This window comes from Oncorhynchus mykiss, chromosome 27 (assembly GCF_013265735.2).
Source record: "Oncorhynchus mykiss isolate Arlee chromosome 27, USDA_OmykA_1.1, whole genome shotgun sequence".
Lineage (NCBI taxonomy): Eukaryota > Metazoa > Chordata > Actinopteri > Salmoniformes > Salmonidae > Oncorhynchus > Oncorhynchus mykiss.
Window position 1 is genome coordinate 10,036,098 of NC_048591.1, and position 18,910 is coordinate 10,055,007.

Consider the following 18,910-nt stretch of genomic DNA (forward strand, 5'->3'; position numbering starts at 1 on the left):
CAGAATGGCCTTATCGCCTTAGAGATTCAGCCATACAGGCTGTCATATCAAAGCTTTACACCATTACACCTCGCCCCGGGGATCCATGCATGAGTGCCGTACGAAGAGAGTGATGAAAGAGGGATCCATGGAGGAGGAATGGGATGCGTGCTCCACTCTGTGTGTTTCAAACATGTGTGTTATTTCTTGGTTGAACCCCCCCCCCCCCCCCCCCCCCCCCCCCCCCTCCTCCAGCTGACCCACAGCGAAGAGGCGTTATATTTGTTTATTTGACCGTGTTTGTTAGGGGAAAACACAGCTCTTTCTGGCATTGTTCTCTCAGCTGTCAGCACAAACTGTTGTGCAGCAGAACAGTGACGGTGGTTGTTAGCCCCCTTAAATCACAAAGACATGACCAGTAGGGAACTCTTGTTTCTTTCAGTCATCGCTTGTTAGATTCATTTCCTCATTCTACAAAACTGAAACCTCTACTTTAAAGGTATTTTCAGGGTTATGTTGAAGCTGGTAAATATTTAACACTATCATTGTCTTCATAAGAAAGGTTGCTGGATCGAATCCCCGAGCTGACAAGGTAAAAATCTGCCGTTCTGCCCCTGAACAAGGCAGTTAACCCAATGAATTTCTTCTAACTGACTTGCCTAGTTAAATAAAACAATTAGGAGAAGATGGTTTAAGAGCAGTAGCAGTAACATTCTCACCAGGCCATCCCTCTGTAAAGAGTTGGGCCCTCCTTCAACATGGAACAAGCCTTTGTTCCTTGAGGCTGTTTGTTTCTAGACTGGTCCTTATTAAAAGAGCCAGGAGCTAAGGAAAAAAGAACGGACAGTGTATGTTTGCGGACATCAGTACTGTGGCATTGATTCCAGAAAGAAAAACAGCCTGTGCTCGGCTAAGTAGACTGTGTGGCTGTGCTCAGGTGTCAGGAAATACCTGAGTAATGGAGAGTGAGTGACTATTCAGACTCTTTGCCAACTGTTTCAGACAAATTGAGAGCTACATTTGAATGATCCCTCAATCAAAGATGCAGCATGTTGATACTAAATCATTCAAGACAGAATAAAGAAAAGAGGATGCAGTCATGATAGGTATTGAAACTAAGGAAACACATATTCATAGGTGAAACCACAGCACATCTTGCAACCCATCTGTACCTTGAAAGTAAAGCAGTGACATATGTATAGCGTGAAAGGGCACAAAGCCACAGCAACCTCAACACTGCTCCCTGTACCTCCGCATGGGATGTCCCCTTCGGTGTTCTTCCAATCAGATAAGTGTGGCAACCAACCTGGCCTCAGGTATTCAGAAAGCTAGGGTCAGATTACAACATATTCTGACCAAGCCCTCAGCCCACAGCCTCCTGTTCCAACCCACTTTCCCCATCATCATCAGCCCTCTCTGGTTACCCAGCTAACATGGCAGTCGTAATCTCTGTGTGTCATACTCCTCTGATTGGCTGGGTGCGTCCACATTAGGTTGAGTTCACAGCGGTCCAGACGGCATCCGAGAGCGCCTTGATAACAGGGCCATATAGGAGGTGCAGGCCACAGCCTAGTGAATGATTTCCAGGCCTTGCCAAATGACAACCCCAAGGCCCCTGGACCATAAAACTGTAACTAGCACTGGCTCATGTCCTGCAGTAACTGCTATGAAAACTGTGTCCAGCTCAGGATCCTAGCAACAAATGGCTATGTTAGCCATGATGGAATGCATGCTGCTTCCTCTCATATTCAATATATGACCTTGAAACACACCAGCTGTAACACAGTCAGTTTCACTATGGCAGCAAATAGAAAAACAGTATAACGAGCAATCAGTTGGTAAAAAAATAAATAATTCAAACTGGGCAGAGCCGCCTTTTCTGCCGGAGTGACAACCCAGGCAGTGCACTTTTCCTATGATCCGATTAGTGTTTGTTTTGTCAGTGTCAGTTGAATGTCCATAGCAATGAGGAGAAAGGGGAATTTGAGTACAGTGCACTATTGACTCCCAGGATGAGTTAATGTGATCAGTCCCAGCCCTGCCGGGGCATGTGCTGACGGGAGGGAGTGGCTGGGGAGGAGGCCTCTTTGTTTCTGGGCCGACGCTCACTTCACATGGACGCCATGTCACTCTCCGACCGAGGCCTGGAGGGCTTGCCTGGGACCAAAGGCTTTCTCAGGACATGGCCGGGTCAGGGCCAGGTTTGCTTTGTTGTGGCTGAGCTTAGGATTATGGAGAAAAGGATGGAAGGAGAGGATAGGAAGGAAAGGGGGGAACAAATTTGACCCAGCTGTGCCTGCAGGAATATGGGGGATTTTGGTGGAGCTGTGGGAAGGTTGTTGGATGCTCCTCTGCTTATTTGATTTTCTGCTTTTGGATCGCACGCGCTTAGATGTGAAGGCGGGCAGGCTGCCTCTAGCTTGGTCCCATGTCTGTTTGGCATTGACAACAACCATAGCAGTTGGCTTCACGACAGCACAAACAGATCTGGGACCAGGCTAGGCTTCTTCTGTCTAGATAAAGGCTGAATGGGTACCAGAGAATGGGAGATGAGGTTCTAGAGCTCAGGTGTCCACCTACAGTACCCATAGAAAGCCTGCCGAGGACTGAGGAGGTGGTGGGCGTAGATGGGGGTCTTAGATCTTAGACATGCAGTTTAAGGGGAACATATGATGCTGCTTTGAATTCACTGCAGAGAGAACTGTGGTTTTGCTATCCAGGAAGGAGGCTCATATTTTACTTCATGCTTGACACCCCCGGACAATATAACCCTCTGTGCTGCTAGGCTCTGAGCAACATGACTGGAGATCGTCTTAATGGCAGTTCTGCAGGTGCGTTGATACCCTGCATAATTTGAAAAGAGAGTACACTACATATCCTGCTTAGTCAGTGCTTTTATTTGAGGGAAGAATTTATTTTACTCCCTTTGGGAATAAAAAAGGCCAACATTTCTCCCTAAATTCCTCAAGGTAAAGTTACATAATATGTAAGCCTTTATAGATCCCATAGGCGGCCCTCGCAACATTATACCCTTTGTGGTTTTCACTGAGGAAGGGTGGTGCCACTGCTATACATTAGCTGGGCCTGTTGCTTATGACAGGCTTAGAGGGCAAGTGCCTTGGAACAAAAGACAAGTGTTCCCCTGTTCTGTATAGCTTAGCTAAGCATCTGTGGAACTGCCCATTCCAGGCCAATTCGTGCTTTTAATGACTCCTGGATAGGCCGTCAAATCTCTGTGCAGAGCCCTCAAACATCTGGCAATCCAGTTTTGGTGCGTTTTGGGGCTGACCTCTCACCTTAACGTGGTGATTGGGCGCAGGCTGAGCCACGGCGGACTAATCGTCCCAGTGGGTGACACAGTTACACCCTCTGTGACACGTCACCACCAGCTACATCATGTGACAGGTAACGCCCAGACTGAGGGCTCTGTCTGGGGGGAGACACCCATCATGTGGAAGACGTGGTGTCCTCCTAAAGGGAGGAAGAACAGTCATTTTCCACCTCCCACTCTCTTTAAGGGAGATGTGCCTGGCTGCATTGTGTTTTATATTTAGATGTCCTTCCGCTGCGTTGGCAGGCAACTTTGGCCATAATGGAGTGTTGTTGGGGGAGGGGTATCGGCGGAGCCATGGCATCGCTGGGCGCAACTTCTCTTCCTCAAGCGGGACAGGGAAGGATGAGCAAGGAGGCAGGCCGGAAGCGGAGCGCCCCCGCATCCTCTAAACGGGCAACTCAGCACTGCAAAGGCTCCTGGAAGCCGTGCAGTGCCCCGAACAGACAGAGCGGGATGGTTATTTACACAGCTGATCTGTGATGCACCATAGCATTGGTGCGATGTGCTTCGTAGGCCTATAAGAGAGAGAGCCCAAAGTGGTGTCATGTCACCGCCCCAGCCCCACACCTCCCTGCCCCTTTTCCTGGGGTCGTTGTGTTCAGTTACCACACCACTGGACTGGAGGAGTAGGAAATTACATCATTTCCTGCCATGCTGCTGGGCTATGCAGGACAACAGCATGTAAATTGCTATCCGGCTGCCCAGAGCCACAAATGAGCTATGCAAGCAGATCGGGAGCCTTATTGAGTTTGACACCTAATGCTGAGACACACAGCAGCCCAATCATTAGCAGACAGTAAGAGACATGGCTGACTCCTCCTGGTTCTCATCCGACAGTTTCCTTCTCCTCCAAGTGCTATGCTCCAGTCACCTCACTTGGGCTGACCGGTATGCTGAGACAAGCATCTCCAAACACTCTAGGACACAGTGATTCACTACACTAACCCCTCTAATCACATTGTGTAATGACTGTAAATACCAGACCTACCCCCTAGCACTTATCACACAGAATGTGTAAACAACTCTTTGAGTTTTCTTTTGAGTACACTATTGTAACACAATAGCATTCCATGTACAGTTGAAGTCAGAAGTTTACATACACTTAGGTTGGTGTCATTAAAACTAGTTTTTCAACCACCACAAATTTCTTGTTAACAAATTATAGTTTGGGAAAGTTGGTTAGGACATCTACTTTGTGCATGACACAAGTATTTTTTCCAGCAATTGTTTCTGACAGATTATTTCACTTATAATTCACTGTATCACAATTCCAGTGGGACAGAAGTTTACATACACTAAGTTGACTTTGTCTTTAAACAGCTTGGAAAATTCCAGAAAAATATGTCATGGCTTTAGAAGCCTGTGATAGGCTAATTGACATAATTGGAGCCAATTGGAGATGTACCTGTGCATGTATTTCAAGGCCTACCTTCAAACTCAGTGCCTCTTTGCTTGACATTATGGGAAAATCAAAAGAAATCAACCAAGACCTCGGAAAAATAATTGTAGACCTCCACAAGTCTGGTTCATCATTGGGAGCAATTTCCAAATGCCTGAAAGTGCCACATTCATCTGTACAAACAATAGTACGCAAGTATAAACACTATGGGACCACGCAGCCGTCATACCTCTCAGGAAGGACGTGTCTCCTAGAGATGAATGTACTTTGGTGCGAAAAGTGCAAATCAATCCCAGAACAACAGCAAAGGACCTTGTGAAGATGCTGGAGGAAACAGGTATAAAAGTATCTATATCCACAGTAAAATGAGTCCTATATCGACATAACCTGAAAGGCCGCTCAGCAAGGAAGAAGCCACTGCTCCAAAACCACCATAAAAAAGCCAGACTACGGTTTGCAACTGCACATGGGGACAAATATCGTACTTTTTGGAGAAATGTCCTCTGGTCTGATGAAACAAAACTGTTTGGCCATAATGACCATCATTATGTTTGGAGGAAAAAGGGGGAGGCTTGCAAGCCAAAGAACACCATTCCAACCGTGAAGCACGGGGGTGGCAGCATCATGTTGTGGGGGTGATTTGCTGCAGGAGGGACTGGTGCACTTCACAAAATAGATGGCATCATGAGGCAGGAAAGTTATGTGGATATATTGAAGCAACATCTCAAAACATCAGTCAGGAAGTTAAAGCTTGGTCGCAAATGGGTCTTCCAAATGGACAATGACCCCAAGCATACTTCCAAAGTTGTGGCAAAATGGCTTAAGGACAACAAAGTCTAAGTATTGGAGTGGCCATCACAAAGCCCTGACCTCAATCCTATATCAAATTTGTGGGCAGAACTGAATAAGCGTGTGCGAGCAAGGAGGCCTAGAAACCTGATTCAGTTACACCAGCTCTGTCAGGAGGAATGGGCTAAAATTCACCCAACTTATTGTGGAAAACTTGTGGAAGGCTACCTGAAATGTTTGACCCAAGTTAAACAATTTAAAGGCAATGCTACCAAATACTAATTGAGTGTATGTAAACTTCTCACCCATTGGGAATGTGATGAAAGAAATTAAAACTGAAATAAATAATTCTAGACTATTGTTCTGACATTTCACATTCTTGAAATAAAGTGGTGATCCTATCTGACCTAAAACAGGGCCATTTTTACTCGGATTAAATGTCAGGAATTGTGAAAAACTGAGTTTAAATGTATTTGGCTAAGGTGTATCTAAACTTCCGACTTCAACTGTATGTTTCACAAGCAAGCATTCAATAGTTAAAAAAATAACTGTAGTTAGTTGCTTTGAATGGAGGGGTTGGCTTTATAAAGGTGTAGTTGTACTCTGATAGCTTGGACCCACAACTAGTTCTCTGTAAGTCATAAAACGGTTTGGTTTATTGGTGCGGTAAAAACTGGTAATATATACCTTGACGTGTTCCTTGCGGTATAGAGCTTAGAAGCTTTAAATATGTCTGTATTGAAATATACATAGTGCTAGCTTTGTTGCTTTGTAGGTATGATTGGAAAGCTTCCTCCATCCACCTGTTTCAGGTACTGGGAACACTCTGTCAATGGCTGATCTTTGGATTGGTCAGTTAATAAGCAACTTAGAATGTGAGACCGTTCCCCATTTGTCCTAATGTTCTCTTGAACTTCTGCTATGCTTTTGTTACCCGCCGGGTCCCACCATAGAGTCCCGAGTGGCGCAGCGATGTAAGGCACTGCATCTCAGTGCTAGAGGTGACACTACAGACACCCTGGTTTGAAACCAGGCTGTATCACAACCGGCCGTGTTTGGGAGTGCCGTAGGGTGGCGCACAATTGGCCCAGAGTCGTCTGTATTTGGCCGGTGTAGGCCGTCATTGTAAATAAGTATTTGTTCTTACCTGACTTGGCTAGTTAAATAAAGGTTATAAAAAAAATTAAAATGTGGACAGAGGCACTTTTGCCAGCCAAATCCAATAACCACCAATAAGTTAATCAACACGGGTACTTTGCCATCAGATAAAAACTGACTGAACTTTGGTCTGAAATGTTATCGCAGTATACAGTTCATGGGGCCCAGACAAGAAGAGCATTTCAAAGCTCTCTGCTCTAGAAAAGCATCAGAACCTGAAGTGGTGTATTCCTGTAAAAGGATAGCACTTAAGACTGTTTATTGGGAATTAACTATGTAAATGAGTCACAGTGTTTTGCACAATATCCCTAAAAAAGGGTCTGTTCCATTTCACAGTTGCATTCAGTGTGTGAGGTCAAGTGAAAAGGACTCAAGGAGCCTGACAGTATATCAGCCAATTACATTAGGGCGGAAAACCACAGATTGAATGAAAGCCATAAAGTAGGGCTTGATCTCAGGGGCATCATGCACCCATTGTTTTAGAGGTGTCAGGAAGTATGTGACAAAAGATTTTTCCTGCAATCTACAGCCATAATCACTATGTAAAAAGAGTATATTTTTCTGCATTAGTTATCGAAAGCATACCTCTTTGCCCGTTACAATTTCATTTTAATGAGTGTTTTATTCTGACTGCCATAAATCACACATATTAATATACTGCACGAACATGCCTAGGATATTACATCGAAGTTACAACACAGTACATGGGCTCATAACACACATCATCAACACAGGCACATATCATCTCATCCTAATGAATACACAAACATCAAAATATTATCATAAGGTGCCAGATTACATTTAAACCAAGCATTTTTATATCTAAGCATACCTCTTGAGCTGTCTGTACACTTCCTCACTTCCCTCATCAACTCATCCCTGACAATATATATATGTAGGGTTTTTCTTTATTTTATCAATACTATGAAATAACACATATGGAATCGTGTATTAACCAAAAAAGTATTAAACAAATCAAAGTCCTTTGCCTTCATGACAGCTTTGCACACGCTTGGCATTCTCTCAACCAGCTTCATGAGGTAGTCACCTAGAATGCATTTCAATTAACAAGTGTGCCTTGTTAAAAGTTCAATTGTGGAATTTCTTTCCTTCTTTAATGCGTTTGAGCCAATCGGTTGTGTTGTGACAAGGTAGGGGTGGTTGTAGAGATGGTCGCCTCGCTTCGAGTCCATAGGAAATTATGCAGTATTTTGTTTTTTTATGTATTATTTCTTACACTGTTACCCCAGGAAATCTTAAGTTTTATTACATACAACCGGGAAGAACTATTGGATATATGCGCAAGGTCAACTTACCAACATTAAGACCAGGAATACAACTTTCCCAAAGCGGATCATCTGTTTGGACCACCACCCAAGACAATGGATCTAATCCCAGAAGCCGACCCAAAACAACGGCGCTGCAGAAAGGGCAGATGGAGCGGCCTCCTGGTCAGGCTCCGTAGACGTGCACATCACGTCTCCACTCCCGAGTATACTACTCGCCAATGTCCAGTCTCTTGACTAGGTAGATGAAATTCGAGCAAGGGTTGCCTTCCAGAGAGACATCAGAGATTGTAACATTCTCTGTTTCAAGGAAACATGGCTCTCTCTGGATATGTTGTCGGAATCGGTTCAGCCACTGGGCTTCTCCATGCATTGCGCCAACAGAGATAAACACCTCTCTGGGAAGAGGAAGGGCAGGGGTGTATGCTTCATGATTAACAACTCAAGTCCTTCTGCTCACCCGACCAAGAATTCCTTACAATCAAATGCCGGCCATATTACCTCCCAAGATAATTCTCGTCAGATATCATCACAGGTGTGTACATTCCCTCTCAAGCAGACACCAAGACGGCCCTCAAGGAACTTCACTGGATACCATATAATACACTCGATCACTGCTACTCTAACTTCAGCGATGCATACAAAGCCCTCCCCCGCCCTCCCGTTGGGCAAATCCGACCATGACGCCATCTTGTTCCTCCCGTCTTATAGGCAGAAACTCAAACAGGATGTACCAGTGACTAGAACCATTTAACGCTGGTCTGACAAATCGGAATCCACGCATCAAGATTGTTTTGATCACGCCGACTGGGATATGTTCCAGTCAGCCTCAGAGAACAACATTGATCTATACGCTGACTCGGTGAGTGAGTTCATAAAGAAGTGCATTGCAGATGATGTACCCACTGTGACTATTAGAACCTACCCTAACCATAAACCGTGGATGGATGACGGCATTCGCGCAAAACTGAAAGAGTGAACTACCGCATTTACCCATGTAAAGAGGTCTGGGAATATGGCTGAATATAAACAGTGTAGTTATTCTCTCCGCAAGGCAATCAAACAAGCAAAATGCCAGTACAGGGACAAAGTGGAGTTGCAATTCAACGGCTCAGACACGAGACGTATGTGGCAGGGTCCACAGGGAATCACGGACTACAAAATGAAAACCAGCCATGTCACGCTTCCAGACAAACTAAACACCTTCTTTGCCCGCTTTGAGGATAATACAGTGCCACTGTTGTGGCCCGCTAACAAGGACTAGGCCCCCCTCTCCTCCTCCGTGGCCGACCTGAGTAAAATACTTAAACGTGTTAACCCTCGTAAAGGCTGCTGGCCCAGACTGCATCCCTAGCCGCGTCCTCAGAGCATGTGCAGACCAGCTGGGTGGTGTGTTTAAGGCCATATTGAATCACTCCCAATCCCAGTGTGCTGTCCCCACACGCTTCAAGATGGCCACCATTGTCCCTGTACCCAAGAAGGCAAAGAGAACTGTACTAAATGACTACCTTCCCGTAACACTCTATCATCATGAAGTGCTTTGAGAGACTAGTCAAGGATCATATCACCTCCACCTTACCGGCCACCCTAGACCCACTTCAGTTTGCATACTGTCCAAACAGGTCAACAAACGATGCATTCGCCATCGCACTGCACACTGCCCTATCCCATCTGGACCAGAGGAATACCTATGTAAGAATTCTGTTCGTTGACTACAGCTCAGCATTCAACACCATAGTACCCCTCCAAGCACATCATCAAGCTGGAGGTCCTGGGTCTCAAACCCGCCCTGTGCATTTGGGTCCTGGACTATCTGATGGGCCACTCCCAGGTGTTGAAGGTAGGAAACAACATCTCCACTTCGGTGACCATCAACACTGGGGCTCCACAAGGGTACGTGCTCAGCCCCCTCCTGTACTCCCTGTTCACCCACGACTGCGTGGCCATGCACGCATCCAACTCAATCTTCAAGTTTGCAGTCGACACAACAGTAGTGGGCTTGATTACCAACAACGACGAGACAGCCTACAGGGAGGAGGTGAGGGCACTCAGAGTGTGGTGTCAGGAAAACAACCTCTCACTCAACATCAACAAAACAAAGGAGAAAATTGTGGACTTCAGGAAACAGCAGAGGGAGTATCCCCCTATCCACATCGAAGGGACAGCAGTAGAGAAGGTGGAAAGTTTTAAGTTCCTCGGCGTATACATCACAGACAAATGGAAATGGTCCACCCATAAAGACAACCTCAGAAGGCTGACAAAATTTGGCTTGTCACCCAAATCCCTGACAAACTTTTACAGATCCACAATCGAGAGCATCCTGCTCCGCCTTCAACCGCAAGGCTCTTCAGAGGGTGGTGAGGTCTGCACAACACATCACCGGGGGCAAACTACCCGATCTCCATGTCTCCTACAGCACCCCATGTCACAGGATGGCCAGAAAGATCATCAAGGACAACAACGACCCGAGCCACACCCTGTTCACACTCCAGAAGGCGAGGTCAGTACAGATGCATCAAAGCTGGGACCGAGAGACTGAAAAACAGCTTCTATCTCAATGCCATCAGACTGCTAAACAGCAATCACTAACTCAGAGAGGCTGCTGCCTACATTGAGACCCAATCACTGGCCACTTTAAGAAATGGATCACTAGTCACTTAAAACAACACCACGTTAAATAATGCCACTTTAATAATGTTTACATATCTTACATTACTCATATCATATGTATATACTGTATTTTATACCATCTATTGCACCTTTCCTATGCCACTCGGCCATCGCTCATCCATATATTTATATGTACATATTCTCATTCACCCCTTTAGATTTGTGTGTATTAGGTAGTTGTTGGGAAATTGTTAGATTACTTGTTAGATATTACTGGACTGTCGGAACTAGAAGCACAAGCATTTCACTACACTCGCATTAATGTCTGCTAACCATGTGTATGTGACCAATACAATTAGATTTGGTTTGATATGATTTTGATTTGATACAGAAGATAGCCCTATTTGGTAAAATACCAAGTCCATATTATGGCAACAATAGCTCAAATAAGCAAAGAGAAATGACAGTCCATCATTACTTTAAGACATGAAGGTCAATCAATACGGAAAATATCAAGAACTTTGAAAGTGCAGTCGCAAAAAACATCAAGCGCTGTGATGAAACTGGCTCTCATGAGCCAGAAAATGAAGACCCAGAGTTACCTCTGTTGCAGAGGACAAGTTCATTAGAGTTACAAGCCTCAGAAATTGCAGCCCAAATTAATGCTTCCCAGAGTTCAAGTAACAGACACATCTCAACATCAACTGTTCAGAGGAGACTGCGTGAATAAGACCTTCATGGTCGAATTGCTGCAAAGAAACCACTACTAAAGGACATCAATAAGAAGGAGAGACTTGCTTGAGCCAAGAAACACAAGCAATGGACATTAGACCGGTGGAAATCCAAATTTGAGATTTGTGGTTGCAACCGCCGTGTCTTTGTGAGATGCAGAGTAGGTGAACGCATGTGTGGTTCCCACCGTGAAGCATGGAGGAGGAGGTGTGATGGTGTGGGGGTGCTTTGCTGGTGACACTGTCAGTGATTTATTTTGAGTTCAAGGCACACTTAACAAGCATGGCTACCACATGATTCTGCAGTGATACGCCATCGCATCTGAGTTGCGTTTAGTGGGGCTGTCATTTGTTTTTCAACAGGACAGCCAGTCTGTGCAAGGGCTATTTGATCAAGAAGGAGGGTGATGGAGTGCTGCACAACCAACCGACCTCAACGCTATTGAGATGGTTTGGGATGAGTTAGACCGCAGAGTGAAGGAAAAGCAGCCAACAAATGCTCAGCATATGTGGGAACTCATTCAAGTCTGTTGGTAAAGCATTCCAGGTGGTTCCAAGCTGGTTGAGAGAATGCCAAGAGCGGGCAAAGCTGTCATCAAGGCAAAGGGTGGCTACTTTGGTTACTACATGATTCCATATTTGTTATTTCATAATGTTGATGTCTTCACTATTATTCTACCTAGTAGAAAATAGTAAAAATAAAGAAAAACCCTAGAATGAGTAGGTGGTTCCAAATACTGTATGATATATATATATATATATATATATATATATATATATATATATATATATACATATAGGCCTTTCTTTGATGGCCTAGTTATACCCTAACACAGCAGCGTTAGGACACTCCTGATTTACAGGCCACATCAAGTCACATTAAGCCGGCTTGCAAAGTGATGTGTAATTCCTATTGGAATCCAGCCAGAGTTAGGATATCCAACAACAATTTTAACTTCTAATCACCCGCAACCTGCATTCAGAATGACTGCCAGGGTAGGGTAGATTGAATACTGAGACTCAATCATCTAAACTGGAACAACCATCTCAGTAACGGATGCAATAAGCCCAACTTCTAACAAATTGGATGAGTTTAGAAAAATATATGTTATTTATCTTTGTGTAGCATACAAATATTCAACCAATCAATGCAAAAACACAGATTTTAAAACAAACAATTCTTAAAATCACCCTGCAATAGAGCATGCTGGGAAGATATGATGTACAGGTAGGGTTCTATGTACAACACTTAATGCCTTCCAAAGAACCCTTTTTGCCTTCCAAAGAATATCATAAGAACATTTTTGAAAAACTGGACAAATCTGAGCGCGCATGTACCCTTGTATGACGCCTCTACTTTGTTTTATCCTCTAGTTGAGGACCAAAGGACTTCTTGACAGCTTCTACCCCCAAGCCAAAAGACTCCTGAACAGCTAATCAAAGGGCTACCCAGATCCCTCTTTTACGCTGCTGCTACGCTCTGTTCATTATCTATACATAGTCACTTTAACTCTTCCTACATGTACATATTACCTCAATAACCACGACTAACCGGTGCCCCCCCACATTGACTCTGTACCGGTACCACCTGTATATAGCCTCGCTATTGTTATTTTAGTGCTGCTGTTTAATTATTTGTTACTTTTATTTTTCTATTTTTTACTTATCCATTTTTTACCTAACACTTTTTTTTCTTAAAACTTCTTGAATCATTGTTGGTTAAGGGCCTGTAAGTAAGGATTTCACTATAAGGTGAAATGTACCTGTTGTATTCAGTGCATGTGACAAATACAATTGAATGTGATTTGATTTGATTTGACACACAGACTTTTCTGTGAACTGAATCAAAAAGGACTGTTAGACGTAAAGTACGGGCTTGGTCTTGACAGTCAGACTTCGTTGATTTTGACGAGCTGTGTTGCTCCTCCCAGAGGGCGAGGGGTGATGTCAGAGAGGAGTGTCTGGTGACTTCGATGGGAAATGGTCGACTTCATCACTGGTTTTAGTACTTAATTTAAAAACTTTTTCTCAGACCACGTCAGAGTAAGAGAGGATGAGATCACCTCAATGGGTGAGACTGGACTCTAAAAGTCTGTGTACACTTAACGGAACTCTCTGAAGCCAAGATGGAGTTCCACAATAAATACAATTTCTCCACTTTAATGCAAAGCACTGGGTACTTTTATTATATACTATTCCATAGCTATGCTAGCCGTATAAGAGGCCTCAAACTGATAGGGAAGCGTCTAAGGAGAGGACAGTGAGTGGACACACGATTAGCCATTCTGTGGGAATCTACTGTAGGATGATTTATGTTTGGCACCCACATGTCCCTGATGGGATCTTTTGAAGTGTGCAACTGAAGTCGAGATGAAACTAACCCACCTCCAGAGAGATCGGTCTAACCGTGTCCAATCTGCCCAAAAACAACACGCCAAAAAGGGACAAACAACATCTGTCTCTCAGGCCTGGAGCCTCTGATATGGATAGGACCTGATGTGGGAACCTGTGTAGGAAGTGACACTGTGGCTTAGCCTTTAGCTTGACGCGAAAACAAACATAGCTCTTTGACACGTTCAAAGCAAAGAATAGTCATGTTTATTTGAGTGGGTCTTGGATTTACATAGGACTTGATCCATTTGACCAGGTCGTGGGTTGTGTACCATAACAGATAGGCAGGTGAGAGCCCAGACCTTTCCATTAGGATTGTGTCTCCATTATACCTTTTGACTTCATACAGCTGTATTGCCTACGCATGGTTTATCATGTGTTATGTGGAGTTGTATCACGCATTTCCCTCCTCTCTCCTTTAGTTCTAGAAATTCTGCAGCTGGTGACTAAGAGAGACCTGTTCCTGGCTGACACACACATCCTGGAGCTGGAGCAGGAGTGTAACGAGGCGGCCGCTGCGACCCTGCCCTCATCGCCAGCAGGTGGTGCTGTCCCAGAGGACCTCAACAGCCCCGGGAGCAAAGATGGCGGCAGGCGCAAAGCCAAAGACGTGGAGCTGCTGTACGAAGCCCTGCAGAAGGAGCTGTGGGCGGTGGTGCGTGAGTCACTTCGCTCCCCAACGGCGGGACCCAACCTGGGGCTGGTGGTGCAGGTGCTGCAGCAGGAGGAGCAGGCGGACCGGGACTGGGCGCAGGGTGAGGGGGCGCTCCCCGGAGGCCCCAGACCCAGGCAGTTGAAGAAGCAGTGGAAGGAGGCGTTGGCGGAAGCAGCAAACGGGAGCCTTCCCCAGAGGAACGAGGCCCAGGGCGGGGAGCTGGCGGACTACCTGGACAGGGTGCGGACCCGGGTGGTGGAGGACCTGGGGGCGGCCAAGAGGAACGTGGTGCCAGTGTACCCAGAGGAGTATGAACCCTTCCAGGTGTACCTACAGAGCTACCACCAGGCTGTAGCCCGCAGACTGCAGAGCATCACAGACGACCAGCTGCTGATTACTGATATCTACTCTCTGCTGGACTGGCTCTACAACATCTATAACAAGTGGGTGTCCATCCATTCAATAATTGTGTACTGTAACTTGTGGTTTTATGCATATCAGATTCTGGAAGTAGCAGAATTGCATGAAAAACAAGAAAGAACAAAAGTATATAGCTAAATGTCAGGTTGTAAAGAACTTGCACAACTTGTCAGAAATGTTTCATTTCGTTTTCACTGTAACGCATGTTACAAGGTAGTGTAATGTTATTGTCCATAATACTGTACATAAATACTGTCTTCACATAAACAATTGTTTATTAGTTAAGTGCTACTGTATGAGTATGCCACTGACTCTGTCCTCCTACTGTAATCGCTCCAGGGACGTCCTTGGAACAGTCAGCATGACGATGCCCTTCAACAGGTCCAAGCTGGGGCCACTGTTGCCCTCGGAGACCGTGGACAAACTGGAGCTGGACTGCCTCAACTCCGTCAGGGTAAGGGCCGAACCATCCACCCCTCAACCCCCGCCCCCCCCCCCCCCCCCCCCCCTTAATTTGGTGCGCCCCGTGTCTCCCTACCGGCCTAAGGAAAGGGTGCACCTATGGTCCTTCCTGTCCACCTAAAGGGAGGGCTATCACTCCGACCAGTGCAGCCAATCAGTGCGCGGCGTCTCAGGGTCAGCCCATGGGTTTTCCTGTCTGCAACGGCCACCACACAATAGAAGCCAGACAACAGGCCATTTAGCTTAGGTCATTATCAGGTCCAAGTAGGCTAGAACACTGTTGTATGTGTATTACAGTCAGTGTTTGAGATGGAGGGTCCACGTAGGTAGATATAATAGTCCACAAGTGAATCCTGCAGTGGAAAAAGTGAACAGGGGTTATTGGCAGAGTGGCCTGTCGGCTGGCAATCACTCTGCTGGGTCAAGCAACAATGGGAGGAAACCTTAACTTAAAATACAGGGGGGTATTTACAAGGGGTTAGCTATTACTGGTGATATACTAAATATCACAACAAACCAAGTCAGATTTACAGTATTGTATTATCTTTGATTCTATACCTTTTTCCATCTTGATGTCTTGATGGCATCAATTGGAAATATTTTGATGGTTTGTGGCTGGAGAGCTCACAGTGGTTCAGTGCATGGTTGAGTTGTGTCTGACCGCACGGTCTGGTTGCGTTTCAGGAGAAGGTGACCACAGAGCTGTCTCAGGTGCTGGACGAGGAGGAGAAGCGTTGGATGGAGACGCTGCACATCGAGGAGTATCAGATCACACTAGCTCGCACCGTCATCCAGGTACGCACACGCACGCATACACACACACACACACCAGGAGCTTATGTAAATAACTGATTTCTTCCCCTGATTTTGATGAGGCCGGTCATGATGGTTTTGTGTTGCACGCTAAATGTGGTCCTTTTGTATTTTGAGGATAAGCTCATCCATCTGGTGGAGCAGAGAAAACATTCCTCAAGCAGCAGCCAAAGTCAATACAGACACTTCCCTTAGAACTCCATCACAGCTCACTGTTTTAGAGTCACTTCACTGGCCTCTAGTGGCTGTGATTGATACTAACACCTTCTATACATCATCGTCATTCATGCGTCAGTTCATGTTTCACAGATGCGGTGGAAGAGAAAAAGAAAGCATCTGTTTGCACGTCACACATAATACACATTTGCCAACGTAACATCGTGTGTGTGTGTGTGTGTGTGTGTGTGTGTGTGTGTGTGTGTGTGTGTGTGTGTGTGTGTGCGCAGAGGCTGCAGGTAGATCTTGAACAGTCGGCTGCCATCAACAGAAACCTGGGTTCCCGTGTGGCTCAGTGCAGTCTGAATGGTCTAGCAGACTTCCTGTACAGGTGAGAGGACCACACACTGTAGTAGACCTGAACACACTGTATCATTCCATATGACATACTAAGGCCTAGAACACACTGTATCATTCCATATGGCATACTAAGGCCTAGAACACACTGTATCATTCCATATGGCATACTAAGGCCTAAAACAAAGTCTCTGTCATCCTTCATAGAATGACACAGGGCCGAACCTATAGTTTCCTCACTGCCAGCAACATTTTATTGTGCAATAATTCAAGAATATATCAACTGGAACCAACCAGTTCAACTGGAAAATGGAAAGGAACATCTCTATGAGACATGAGACATACTGTTAATACTGCTTAACTTAAAGCTTCCAAAGGAAAGTGGAGATGTTCCACGAGTGTCTGGTCAACATGGTTGGGGATAACGAGGACGGATATGTCTCCAAGACCATCGCCCTGGTCAACTGCTGTCCCCCTTTCAGGTAGGACTGTTGTAGCAGGAGTAGCCTGCATTGTGTTATAGTAGGTCTATGCTGCAAAACGCAGCATCGTTTCGATATATTTTAAGTTATATATCTTGAAAACTGGATTGCAGACATGCAACTTTATCAACAATGGACTAATAAAACAAATACCACCATTTTGTTTTTGGGTGGAGTTTTCTTTTAACCACGCTACTCAAAAAACAGATTCTAGTATTTTGTCCATTAGTCCACTGTTAATACAGTCGCCCAAAATGGTGCATATCAGCCGTCAAGTTTTCAAGTACAGAGCAAGAACTGTCTCGATTATGTGTTTTGCATCATAGTATTCCTTAAAACATGCGTAAATCATGTAAGTGTACAATGTATTCATTAGTCTGCTGTGACTGTGTGTGTGCAGGGGTTTTGTCCAGCGCTGTGTGCAGTGCGACCCTGACATCAGTGAGGACTCAGCCAGGCGAGCAAACACTTCCCTGGACAGAATAGTCAACCAGGGAGTGAAGGTGCTGAGCGACAGACTGTATGAGTGCATAAGGGTAAGTGTTCTTAACACACACACACACGCAGGCGAACACACACACTAAATACACACACTCACACAAAGGATTCATAAACACACCCATGATCACAGCTTTCCAAAACAACATGTAAACAACCTCAAATGCGCACACACACACACACACACACACACACACACACACACACACACACACACACACACACACACACAGCTATGTCTTACTATACTTGTGAGGACTTTTTGGGGACCAACAATTGATTCCTATTCAAAATACAATCGAACCCTTACCCTAACCCTTACCTTAAACCTAACCTTAACCCCCAACCCTATTCCCTAAACCTAACCCCTAACCCTAACCCTAATTCTAACCCTAACCCTAATTCTTACCCTAACCCAAAACCCACACACAAACCTAAAACACACAAACCTAAAATAGCCTTTCTGTCCTCACTTCTCTGAATTTTAGTTGGTTTACTATTCTTATGATGACTCCTGGTACTCACAAAAATAGTGAAACGTTTACACCCCCCCCCCCCCCCCCCCCCCCCCCCCACACACACACACACACACACAGACACACACCCTCAAGCGTCCCTCTGTCTGCCAAGTGTCCCAGAATATAAAGCACATCTTATCAGTGTTCTCCTCATGGCTTGCCCTCAAAGTTCTCAGGGATGTGCTGAGGAACTGAGGCCCTAAAATAGACGCTCCAATGTGACAAACATGGTTAAATAAGATTAGATTGGCAGCATGCCACATAGTTACTGGCAGGCTATGAAGTTCCACTCCTCTTCAGTAGCCGCCATAGAGACGGGCACTGCCAGTCCTCCAGAGGCACAGAGCCGCATGTCGCATCCTCTTGACCGGGCTGGGATTTTTTATGCTGTTGTCGTCGGGTAGGAAGTCACAATCTATGGAATTCTTGGTCCAAATGGCCCACACATCCTGATAGGAAGACACAGCTCCAGTCAGACAGTGTAGTTATGCATCAAACAAGGATCTGACTCAGGTAACGTGGCCGTCTCCACACCCACATCTCTCTGCCTCCTTCTCTTCTTCATTCTCTCACCATTTTCCTGTCTCTCTCGCTCCCTCACATTTTCCCTCTCCTGGCCATATTTAGCCCTTCTTTGACAAGCTGGTGAAGAGGAAGTGGCTGAACAACACAGAGACCTATGAGCAAATCGAGTCCCATATTAAGGAACACTTCAAGAAGTTCCGCCGGGTGGACAGCCCACCCTATCAGGTACATGGCAGAGACGCAGCAAGTAGGAGCCATGTAAACATGGAGAGGTGCTTAAGGTCCTCTGACACAATGTACACTAATAACTCAAAGTTCTGGTACTGTTTTTAATTCTAAGCCACAGG

The 18,910-nt window shown here is 45.4% G+C and overlaps 1 protein-coding gene across 2 annotated transcripts in view; it reads left to right on the plus strand.

Moving 5' to 3' along the window:
• Window positions 1–18,910, plus strand: part of LOC110507509 (tumor necrosis factor alpha-induced protein 2) — a 36,960-nt gene that overhangs the window by 12,438 nt on the left and 5,612 nt on the right. For both annotated transcript variants that reach the window (XM_036964978.1, XM_036964977.1), the window contains exons 4-10: window positions 14,100–14,775; window positions 15,092–15,206; window positions 15,899–16,009; window positions 16,474–16,574; window positions 16,909–17,022; window positions 17,423–17,558; window positions 18,666–18,788. In XM_036964978.1, coding sequence (XP_036820873.1) covers window positions 14,100–14,775; window positions 15,092–15,206; window positions 15,899–16,009; window positions 16,474–16,574; window positions 16,909–17,022; window positions 17,423–17,558; window positions 18,666–18,788 — 1,376 coding nt within the window. The remainder of the gene's footprint in view (window positions 1–14,099; window positions 14,776–15,091; window positions 15,207–15,898; window positions 16,010–16,473; window positions 16,575–16,908; window positions 17,023–17,422; window positions 17,559–18,665; window positions 18,789–18,910) is intronic.